At 34.4% G+C, this 12,812-nt stretch overlaps 1 protein-coding gene across 2 annotated transcripts in view; it reads left to right on the top strand.

The window, feature by feature from the left end:
• Positions 1–12,812, top strand: part of LOC114454694 (protein diaphanous homolog 3-like) — a 153,438-nt gene that overhangs the window by 9,536 nt on the left and 131,090 nt on the right. The window contains exons 5-8 of one of the 2 annotated variants that reach the window (XM_028435328.1): positions 7,950–8,024; positions 8,229–8,298; positions 12,226–12,362; positions 12,601–12,706. In XM_028435328.1, coding sequence (XP_028291129.1) covers positions 7,950–8,024; positions 8,229–8,298; positions 12,226–12,362; positions 12,601–12,706 — 388 coding nt within the window. Of the gene's footprint in view, positions 1–7,949; positions 8,025–8,228; positions 8,299–12,225; positions 12,363–12,600; positions 12,707–12,812 lie in introns of those variants that run through there. The other variant, XM_028435327.1, reaches the window with a different exon arrangement.

Below are 12,812 nucleotides of genomic sequence, written 5' to 3'. Positions count from 1 at the left end.
AGTCCCTCCGTAACCTGGCCCCGCCCTACCTCACCGAGCTCCTGCAACAACACCAACCCACCCGCAACCTCCGCTCAGCCGACACCAACCGCCTCACTCCCATCGCTCGCACTAACCGCCGGACCTTGGGGGACCGAGCCTTCGCCATTGCTGCCCCTACCCTTTGGAACTCACTCCCACCGCCCATTAGAAACTTGGACTCACTACTAAACTTCAAATCATTACTCAAAACCCACCTGTTTTGAGTAATGGCTTTTCCATTAACTCTTTTTGTTTTGTTTTGTCTTACTCCCCATGTAAAGCATCTTTGAGTGTCCAAAAAGTGCTATACAAATTTGATCTATTATTATTATTAATATTATTATTATTATTACGGCATACATTTCACCTAACAGACTACTACAAGCCAAAAATATGGACTTGTACACATTGGTGATGTTAATGAACATTACATCAAACTGTATAAAGACGCTGCAAACAGAAAAAGGCTTTGACGCCCGAGATGGCCTAGCTCAGGGACGGCTATGCTGTAAATAGGCTTATACTCACCCAACCGATGGAAAAAGATACTACAGGTTGGCCGGGCCGGCAATATTTAATAATGTATAAATTAATCACATATGGTATGATGGCTAAGGACATGTTTCTTCAGACAATGTAAAAGTTGAAAATTCACAATAATTCTACATATGGCTCCTTTAATTTGTAGAGTGCTTTACAATTGATGTATTTTGTAATAATGTATTTTATACGCATTTACAGTATGTGGTAGTATAGCAGTTTTGCAGCAAGAATAAGTAATCAATGGTTTAAAAAAGGTGGATCCAAAAGGTTTTCATTCACAGACCTTTTTTTGCACTATTTACATTAATCAATGGAATACATATTCCATCAAATGATTGTTGACCCTGACGGATTTCTATTCTAATCATTGAACTTTGTAGCTTTAAGTTCTTGTCCTCACTCTGCAATGTTTTCCTGTGACTTTTTTATACCTTATTCAGCAGCTCCGGTTCTCTTCCTAGTTCTGTGTAGAAAGGCCAACAGTGTTACTCCACAGGAGCAGCAAGGCTACAAGATGTAATAGTATTAAATGGGTTTGAGAAATGGAACTGACAAAGAAGTGGAAATTGGTTTTTGATATGATATTAAACCTGACCTTTAGGTTTAAGGTTTTATTTTTTTCAGCTTCTCTATAGAGTGGGGCAAAGTTTTGTATTCCCCTTTAAGATGCCAACAGTCCAACACAAGTGGAAAACCTTTATTTTTGTTTTTTTCATCCAGGCCTTCTATTATCAGCAGAAGATTTTTAAAAGCAATTGTTATCATAGTACTGTTTCAAGTACCGGTACTAACCCAAATTTTTCATTTGCCTAATCATTTAAAGAGTCGACAATGTTTAACCTCTAAACTTAACCTCCTGATTCAGACGTCGTTTCATGTATAGATATACTTCAGTCCCCCTTAGAAAACATAAATAAGAAATTATGGTCTTACTTGGAGATTTCAATATTAATCCAGTCAAAGACAATCCTAGTTCAACATCAGATTTCCTAAATACACATTATTAAATTATTATTTTCCATTAATTACTAAACTATCTGGCAAATAAAGAGCAATGTACATTTATCTATGGGTGTTCATCTATGAAAGAGCTTTAAGTTTTGAACAAGACATCAGCTTCATTTGGGTCTGGTCATTTTCTGTCGGGCTCGGGCCAGGTCGAGTCTTTTTTTTTCGGGCCTGATTAAAGCTCCACTAGGATATATAAAGTTCTGTGTGGTGTCCCTCAGGGATCAATCCTAGGAACTTTGTTTTTAATCTACATCAGTGGTATTGAAATGTTTTGTCCTAACCTCTTTCTGGTGTTGTTCGCAGACGACACAAACCTCTTAGCTTCTCACGTGGATTTTAACACATTGATGAAAAACGTGAATGATGGTTTATCTATTGTTGTTCAGTGGTTTCTGTCAAACAAGCAAACAATCAATGTTAAAAAATGCAACTTCCTGATCTTTTGTAACGTATATAAAAAATATCCAAATCATCAAGCTCAAATCTTAATTAATAATGTTGAAATTGAACTACGTCAATCCATCAAATTTTTGGGCGTTAAAAGAGACCGCATGCTAAAATGGTCGAATCAAATTTATTAATTTGATTAAATTAATAAATAAATAAATAAATAAAACTAAAACAAAACCTAAACCTAAATCCCTCAATCTGCACCAATCATTCATTCTCTTGAATAAATGCATTGAATAACACCCGAGAAGTGACAGGCCACCAAAAAAAAGCACAAAATCAGCATAAGAATAGATTTTAATTGTTAATTTAATACTGAGGAATAGAAAAGGGCAAAACAAAATGCTTTACTTTTTCTCAATGATTTACAGAGTTTAAGAGAGATTATTATTTCACTATCTGTTTTTTCATTTATTCATTATTTAATCATGACACTGGTAATCCATTGGCTTCAACCAAATTTTGATGAAAACTGTTATGAAATCATATAATCAAGTAAATATGAAACAAGCACATTTTAAACTCTATATCACGCGCAACTCTGATTGTCCCTTAAACCTAACTTCTTCCAGGACTCTTTTGAGAAAGACATTCTTAATCTCAATCAGACTTTCCTGGTCCAATAAAGGTTAAATAAATAAAACTAAGACAGTATCAGTAACGTTAAAAAAGGAGGGCCCTAAACAAGTGCAAAGAGAAAGTGGAAACTGTTTGAGGACAAGTTACGCACAGCACTGCTTCAAACACTGAGCACATTCAGATAGAGAATGTGATTGAAGTTTTCTCATTTGGGATGTGGGTAGGTTGCCAGATGTTCGGAACTAATGAAACCCAAGAGCTGCTAGAGCGTGGTAGATTAGCAAACAGAATATAAAATACTTTAATCATTTTGAGGTCTAGACAGATAGTTTGTCAAAAAGTAGGATGAATCAAGTGGCAAATGTATTGCTTTTAAATGTATTTTTGCTTCTAAACACATTGCTTCTAAACGCATTGCTCTTTTATCTATAGGGTATAGCCACAAGCTATGGAATGACAGTAGTAATACTCTCACATTGTAAGTTGCTTTAGATTTGTCTTAGTGTCATTTAAAATGGAGTCATTAAATGTGTGTTTATGGTTTAGCAAAAAGGTAAAATTACAAACGGGGAGTAATGACTGACCTAAAGATACAATTCAAAGGAATATGAAGGCACAGTTTTTTTTGATGAAGTATTTTTTTTCCTTGCTTTTGAATATGTGTTTTCTCTTGATGCATTGTCTTCAATATATGGCCTCTAAGATTCATTTCTAAAAGTCTGAAAGCAAAATACTGTAAAAAAAATCCAAAGAAGCCAGACGTTGGTCACGATCATTTCCTGCCGTTTCTTTGTGTTTTGGTTCTGCCAGAGATTTCTTCCTGTTATGAAAAAAAAAAAATACAGGAATTTTTCTTCCTTCTGTTGCTAAATGCTTGTTCATGTCGAACTTGTTTTTCTTGCTTTGAATTTGATATTGTTAAACACTTTGATATAGGGATGTCCCGATACTACTTTTTCATTTCCCATATGATACCAATATTGCGGCCTTGTGTATCGGCCGATACAATATTGATGCGATACGATATCAGCATGAATCCTACATATTTTATTACTTTTTTTATTTATTAAAATAACAATAACTTATTTTGTAGTGTGGAATGTTAGAAAAGGCTTGATCAAGTGATGTTACTCAAACAGAGAACAATAGTCAGCAACAGTAGGTATGAGACAAACTGACCTATTTAATAATAACCAGTTGGTTACATACATTTTAACCTTCAACATAATATCTACAGTATTCTACAATTGAATAAAACAAATAAAAATGCAAAAAAAATAAAAAACAGAAATTTGAATCCGATATTTGTTTTCAGGCTGATATTGCACTGATATCGGATCGGGACACCCCTACTTTGTGAAGACTTTGAAGACAAATACGTTTCAAATCTGTTGCAGCAGAATTCAATAATATGGTTTTCTCTGATTTAATTCCTGCTTTTGATCATCTTAATATTTTGCCTTGTTCTCTGCCTCACTTACTGATGATTCATTTTAAAGATTTAAAAAAAAACTGCTCTTGGCCAGCTTTTCATTTCAGTGTAGCTCCTGTCAAGACTTTCAGCCTTCACATACAATAACCAGAATATCTCAGGCCATTGTTCCAGGGAGAAGTTCAGACTAAATAGATATTTTCTTCTGAAGGACGAGAGAGGGTAATTTCTGTGCTACCTTGGCAGCAGCCTTCCTGATCTCCATCTAGAAGGTTGCGACAATTTTTGTCAGCCTCGTCCTCGCCCATTCTCCTCACTGTCACACACACAATTTGTATTCATGGTTTTGTTTAGGCATTCTCTGCTTATCAGGGTTTTTTGCATTGTTTAAAAAAAGATGGTTAAGTGTAATGATTATATAACATCTAAAAACAAGAAATCCAAATCTGTGAAATATGAAATGTATTTCTCCAAGCATGATTTGCTAAATACCTCATTTTAAAAGTGTTTCTCTCTCTTTTTGAAAACTATGCTCTGGGCACATTTATTGTTGTTTATGTCAGAACAATCAAAACAACAAAATGAGTCTACGATCAACACATTTTTTTCTCATCCTCTTGAGATTTTGTGTGTTTGATGCTCGTGGGCATCTGGTTTTCTGAACAAAGAAGCAGCAAGAAATTATGTTCAGGTTCATTCATGAAGGCACAGAGGCTGTACTAATGCGTAGAATTCCCATTACAGCAACACTTTATTGATTGAGTGGTAAAACCCTTTTCACGTGAACTCTTTTATATTTATTCAGAATTTCCCCCAATGGTCATGAAACTAAAATTATAGTACTAATAACTGGTTCAGAGACAATTTTGATTGGATAAAAGAATGTGTTGTATTCTTCAGTTAATACATGTGATTTTGTAATTTTAGGTGCAAATTATTATTTTTTTCATTCAAAGAGTCCACTGTTGGTTTGTTACATTTTTTAACTACCGTACTATACTGGTTTTTTTTTTGTACATAAATGAGAAAATTCCTTCCTTTAATCTTAGAACAAGAAGAAAATCCTGTATATACTGTACATATATATATATATATATATATATATATATATATATATATATATATATATATATATATATATATATATATAAAATGAAAAACTTTGTTGTGCTTTTTTTGGAAAGCAAAGGCTACTGGAATATTTAAAAAATGTCAGCATATTCTATAAACATTTTCTTTCTTTAAAAAACATGTATAAAAATGTATTCTAGGCTATTTATGCACTATTTAAAAAAATAGTGAAAAATGTATCCGCATTTGATATTATGTATTTTTTGGTACTCGGCCAAGCGTTTATATTTTCTTTGGCTTCGGCCACAAATTTTCATTTTGGTCATTTTGTGTATGTTTGTGTTTACTTTGGGGGTTTCCAGTTGCACGTCTGTACGAGACACTAGAAAAAAAAATGTACCAGAATCCTATGTAATTGATGTGACACCCCCCCAATTATCTTTACTGTGAAGTTGGTCTTAAATTTGATTTCATACAACAATAAAAAGACAATAAAAAGTCTTAAAACATCTTGAATTTAATTTGACTAAAGCTGTAGGAACCCTCATGTAGGTTTTCTAACCAGAACAACACAAACATGTATTGTGAGTGCATTACCATGCTTAGTTTGTATGCTTGTCTATATATATATATATATATATATATATTTGTTGCTTGTTTAGAAGTAAAAAACAATGTTGGTTAAAGCAAAGAGGGTACATTGTGTGGTGCTTTGTATTTTCTGTCCTTTAACTTCTAAGGCATTAATTTACTTTGATTCAAACAAAGAAAAACTGTTAAAAACACATTTCTGTCAATGCACTTCAAACAACACTTTGCTAACATCTTATATTTAATCTGGCACTTCTGAAGAGTGCAGTTGGGGATAGAGAATTGATTTGCTTTCCGTAGACATATTCCGACGGCTCGTTGCCTAAATGGAATCTACTGTGCCCTTTCAAAGGAAAATAAATCCATATTATATATTAGTCCTAAACTTTTGAAATAATTCTTTAATCACATCCAGCACTCTGCTTGATCCACCAATGCCACCTTCTCTATAAAATATACCTGAAATCTTCGTAAAGCAGCATGAGAATCCATTCACCTGTACCGTTTTTTTGATAGCGTTGTGAACCTGCCTAACCTCTCTTGTATGGATACAACTCTCAAATGTCACTCGGATTTGGTCAATTCTACTTTATCACCACTTTTTAATGTCCTTTTCCTAGCATTAAGGTCACGTCTTTTATTCTCAAGTTTTTAATGAAAAAAACCTGCAGTATCTTCGTACATTGATATACATTTGGCTTTTTGTTGCTACAACAATAAAACATTTTTTTGATTGATTGATTTTCATTTTATTTCGAACATGAACACAACAGCAGTGTATCTACCATGAAACCATGAAAAATAATGATAACATTTAAGGCTCATGAAGCCTGTACTTGTTTAAAAAGGAGGAGGAGGAGGTATAAACTTATATGATCCTACCCTTTGAAATATCTAGTACTATACATATAATCTTATAATATACACCTATTTACACTATATATATACATAATTAATTGATATATATAATTATACATTCTATCTATAAAAGCAATAAAGGTCTGTGTGCGTGTGTGTTTGCATGTGTGTGGAGCGAATATCTCCTCGACGCGGTGTCTGCTCGACCTGAAACTTTGCCAATCACTTCCAAATACCCCAAGTTTGTGTATTTGTTATTTTGGAGTAATTTAGTAATTTCCAAATGTTTATTTTGATTTTATTTCACCTGGATGGCACTTTCAAGTTTGCCCAGAAGTGAAACTATTCAGTTTTTGACCTCTGTGTGTGAGGGGGCGCTAGCGCACCATCTATATCTATTTCACTGCACAGTTCCTCACAGTGGCGAACTAGAGTCACGTGTGCGGCCAGAGCCAATCGCTGTGCACACTGACATGCAGACATGGACTGCAAACACACGAGTGAGAGAGAGGAAGATAGTTTAGACCAGAGAGGGGGGAGGGGCCACGCTCACACTGATATACTAGCAAAGTTCTCAAGTCTCACTTATTGGGCCTGATGTGAGTCACTGACGTGCCTACAGCGCTTGCGTGTGTGTGAGCCACATAATTGCCAACTCTACTTAAGCCCCCACTATATGAATACATGCTTTCGACGGGCACTGTACTAGTTAATGTAATCCGTTATACATTCATTTGTCCAAACATACCCATATAAGTATATACACACCTATTTACAATTTCTTCCCTTTAGCACTTCTGCTTCGAGAAGATAAACTTTATGTATTTTTGTTTAAATTGCTTTAAATTCAGACTTTTTTTTAATATCTAAACACAAACTGTTCCACAACCTGGTACCGCTTACTGACACACAAGCTTTTTTTTGTTGCCCATACGTGCAGTGATCAAATGTTCATTTTATCTTGTAAGTCATAAGTCTCAGCTTTTTCAATAAAGAGTTTCTAAATATTGTTGGGGAGAAATTTTTATTATGCTTTAAATGCTATTTTACTTGTCTTATAGTTTTTCTGTTCTCCCTGCCAAAAGAGTCGGCCTTGTGCCAAGCAAACAACAAAAGCTGTTGAATCACACATGTACTAAACTCTTCCCTGCTTAATAGATCATTTTTTGTTTATAATGTGATTTCTCAATTTCTATTCTGATGTTTCTTTTAATGCTTTTCATGCTGCTGTTAATTGTCTGCTGCAGCTGCATTTTCTCTCAAGAAAATATACTGCAATCAAAGTTTTTTCCTGCATCGAAACTTTCTCCAGTTGTTGATAAGTTTAAATTTGATGGTATCTATTGTCAGTCTGTAGCAGTTGTGGTATTGATTCAATGTTTGTTTTTTTCAGTTGGGTGCAGAGCTTTGGGCATGAAGGTCTTGGACTGTTGCTGGACATTTTGGAAAGGTTGCTCTTTAAAAAGCAGTAAGTTTCTATACTTGCACAATATCATATACCTGAGTGTATTTGAGAAGCTGATATATATGTATATATATTAAAATAAACATCAAGACCCATTTAAACATGGACAAAAACCTATTGGTTATTTTTGTTTTTATATAAAATGAAATAATCCCAATGGTCTTAGAGACTCAGAGACTAAATTATGACTACTTTTTCTGTCCATAGACAAGAAAAGATTGATAAAAGGAATCAACATAAAGTTGTCCAATGTCTCAAAGCCTTCATGAACAACAAGGTAAGCACTTTCTTTGTGTTTTCATAATGATGTGATTTAATAATAATAAAAAAAAAAGCAAAAACGAATTCTTCATTTGTGTATTGGAAAATATTGGTACTTTGTTTCGTCATTTTTAGACACGGTAATCTTAATGTTGCTAATGTTCACAGGTTTTAGTCCTTGTTGTGTTTTCCTTGGTTCTTTGAATTTTCAATTAAAGGACCTAGCAAAACTAAAATAATTAAACCAAGCTTTTTATTCATTACACTTATTCAGTCCCTGCTGGTTCCTGTGGTATTTAAAAAAAATAACTATAGTATTGTTTGCAAGAAAATATGATGTTGAGAAAATGTTATAAAAAAACATACTGCAATCATTTAAATATGAGCAAAGGTGTAGTCGCACCTCCCTTTACAAGCGACACATTTTAACATTTCATTATATTTGTGTGTGAAAGCCTTTTTTGCATTTAGTGTTTTGATGCTAAACCCCTTTGTTTAATTAAATAAAATCAAACAAAATGTCATCCTGAATTAGAAACGCAAATTTTAGTGTACAAAAATCAGGGAAATTAACTGTAAGTTGAAATTGAGGAAATGCAAATGCCTTAGTTTAGCTGGGCTGATTACATTCTTTGGGCCAGTATTAGCCCAAACTAAATTTCCCCTCGGGGATTAATAAAGTTATAATCAAGCTGTCTCAAGACCCTGTAAAGCGCTGTGACCTGGAGTTTGGGTACCCCTGATTTGGAAAATGTATTTCCTACCATCTTCCATACAATGATATGTTTCTGTACATGTGATTGGCGTGACTAATTGGATACTGTGTTACAAACAAGTCGACAAGTCCCTGTAAAAGGGATCACTATTTTCTGGACGGGTTTGCCTGATGATTTTTGTTTTTGCTCACTTTCACTTATTTTTTCTTCACTCAGAACCATTTTTTTTAACATGTCATGATTTTTAGCCAGCACAAAACATTTGTGTTCATGAGTTTATTCCTTGTGTTGCCTCTCCCGAGCCCGAGCGGGGTGAGAATGTAAACCCTGAGAAAGGAACATAAGAGACAGAGATGAGCTTGCGATGTTCCTAGCTCTGCTGCAGGGTTTATTCTGCCTTTCTCAATTAAACACATTTACAATTTGTTTAATAACATCTTTTACAAAGTTCAACTATTAGCAATATTTGGAAATTACTGTTAACAACACATCACATTTGCATATAATCTATTTCAGCCTCACTCAAATAATATTCCAGTTTCTCTATTTTACATAAATCAAAATAAAACAATTACATTTTCCCTTTTCTCTAATTTACTATCCGATTTATTTTTATATCACATGTGTAACTCAGAATGACGACACTCCTCTAATGCAACCCAGCCAGCCCATATAATTACACTAGAACAGCATAAAACTGTATATTTAACTTTCACCATTTGTACATTTGGTGTTTATATTTTCACTGTCTGTAGTCTGTTCATTTATAAGGACACATTTACTGCTAAAATACTGCCTTATTGTTCCTCTAGCATGTAGCCCGAAAATCTCCGCTAGCATTAGCATGCTAGCATTCTCCTTCTAAGACACTTTACATTATGAAATCACTTCTAACAATGTTCACATTTACACATACATTGCTAATGTTTTAAACTTCCACCAGCACCGTTTTATGTGCCTCTGTAACATTTTACCAACCTGAGTAAGGAACAAAAGAGACAGAGATGAGCTTGCAATGTTCCTAGCTCTGCTGCAGGGTTTATTCTGCGCCTTGGCGTCCTAACTCCTGTTATCCATGCGCCCCCTTGTGGCACATCAAAGTATCGCATTACATAGTTATATGCAATTTATTGCTTGTATCAGACACTGTAATATTTTAAAAAAGATGAGTAAGGTCTGTTTTTAGTTACTGAAATTAACATATGAAATGCATTAATCATTTAGCTGTTTTTTTAACCACTTTTAGTATTTTTTTTTTTACATCATGTATTAGGGATGTAACGATTCACTCAATTCCCGATACGATTCGATTGAGGATACTGGGTTCACGATATGATTCTCTCACGGTTTATTTTACAAAATGGGACTGTAGTCAAATGATGACTGAAAAATATTCCTTTATTGTTTTGGGGGGGAAAATAATACTAATAATACTTTTATTTTTAATTGTCAAAAGAATCCCTTGATAAACTATTCAAAACAATGCAATTTAACTAAAAATAAATCTTGAATGAAATAAATAAAGGAATAATACAAATGATGAAAAAGCTTATTAATTTAAATTCTGGTTCTATAGTAAACAATGCAAAACTGCATAGTAGTTCTTTTTCTTTTTAAAAGTGCAACTGAAAATGTATTTTGTGCCTTAACAATTGGACTTTAAAAAAAAAAAAAACCCGTCATTGCACTGATTTACGTCAGATATTTGTTTGGACCAGCAGAGGGCGCTGGTAACCCAGTGGTCGGTTGGCATGCAGCTAATCTAGCAGTGAAGAAGAGATGCTATGCTAGCAGACAGAGCTAGAAGAAAAACGTGACTTTTACGGATATTCATGTAATATTACAAATATTCTTTCGGTATAAGGGGTAAGGAATCATTTATTAACATGTAACATTAACATGTAAGAGTAGAAGGCAGCCAGAAAGAAAATAGTAGCTGATTCCGCCCGCCGGTACACTGCTGGAAAAGAGAAGGGATAAATATATAGCGCCCTCTGCTGTTTAAAAAAAGTAATGCGATTCAATTTTCAAAGTATCGATGACAATCGTGATGCCTATGAATCGATTTTTAACTGCCTTACGATTAATCGTTACATCTCTATCATGTATTAACTATGAGCCTTACACTTGCTACCTTTATGTACGTTTGTTAAACATGTTATTGTTGTTGTTATATGTTATTCCTGTTTTTACAAGTCAAGTCCAGTCAATTTTATTTATGGAGCACATTTAAAAACAACAGACATTGACCAAAGTGCTGTACAGAAGTAAAAAACAAGTAAAAAAATAAATAAATAAAATCTATTAAAAAAAGAATGCCAGTTCTCAGTCTGTTTTAAAAGCCACAGCATATGAATTGATTTTTAAACAAGTTTTTAAAAGTATCAACAGTAGGAGGCCTAAGCACTCCCTTCCTCACTTCCTTTCTTTCTCATGTTCAGTTAGTCCACGAGTACATACAGGCGGAGAAGGAAATCTTGCCACACGGAGCATAAACCTAGCAGAGACAGATATAAAGCCCCCCCTTGGCACAAAGTGGGCTGTAAGGTCGCATGTAATCCTGCGTCTCAACAGGCGCCAGACACCAGCATTTACCCGCAGGCCTCTCTGTCAGCCTAGACCTTTCCTTGGCAAGAAAGGCATCTTGGGACAGTAGGTACCCACAATGCCAGAAAGACAGGTGCTATCTGCCAGCTGTCAATGCAGCCTATGTTGTCGTTGGACTCTCTGTGTCAACTTGCTCACTTGCACGGTTGCAATTGTCAGTGGAATAGTAATGACACTGAATATTACACTGAATTTAATTTGACCGTTTTAAGAATCCTTGTTCACATTCTTGTAAGAACTATGCGTATCATTTTGTAGTCACAGAGAAGTAATAATCCTTCATTATTTGCTAATAAATTCACATCATAATTACATAAAAGGACTACTGTAGCCTAAATAGACAGATATTCAACAATAAAAGCAATAAAAACAGTATGCAGATATTTTTATCGAAGTATTTATGTCCAAGGACTAAATCAGGTGAGCCATGTGTTTAAATGTCAGTTCTAGACAACATGAATTTTTACTTGCGGTTATGATTACCATTTAATTATGTAGTTAATTTAGTTCTAGATTTAAAAGTAATTATCCAGATGAAGTTTTTATTGCAGTTTTTGATTTAAGATTTATTGCAGATAAGCTGAATAACAGTCAATTTGCATAATCTCTTTTCATTGTAGTATGGTTTGGATCGAATTCTGGGTGAGGAAAAAAGTCTTGCCCTGCTCGCAAGAGCCATTGATCCCTCCCAGTCTGCCATGATGACCGACGTGGTGAAGCTGCTCTCAGCCATCTGCATTGTAGGCGAAGAGAACACGTAAGTCTTTCATTCTGTCCAATGGCTTTTCTAAGCCCAAAACAACAATAGTTGTCCATCTCTGAATGGTACAGAAAGTAAATATTGCATTTGGAATCAATGCAGGTTTGTTCGCGGAGCTCTTCAATTTTAAAGTTCAAACAGTTTATACAGGAAGATTTTTTTGTCTCGATCTCGATTAATTAAAGTCTTAAATTCTTTTGAGTTTTTCACCATTGTATTTTATCTTTATGTCTAGTTTAGAGAAAGTCCTTGAAGCAATCACTACAGCCGGAGAATGGCGGGCCCTTGAAAGGTTCAGCCCAATTGTGCAAGGGCTGCAAGACCAATCTGTTCAGTTACAAGTGAGTGCATAATACATTTTGTCCTTTAAATACAAAAGACATGTTTTTTGCTGATTATGTATTCATTAAATTTGTATACAGTTGGTAAGAAATGTCTGCAAAGTTT

The sequence above is a fragment of the Gouania willdenowi genome, chromosome 3 (genome assembly GCF_900634775.1).
Source record: "Gouania willdenowi chromosome 3, fGouWil2.1, whole genome shotgun sequence".
Classification (NCBI taxonomy): domain Eukaryota; kingdom Metazoa; phylum Chordata; class Actinopteri; order Blenniiformes; family Gobiesocidae; genus Gouania; species Gouania willdenowi.
Note: the sequence above shows the minus strand (reverse complement) of the source record. Positions and strands in the feature narration are given on the sequence as shown.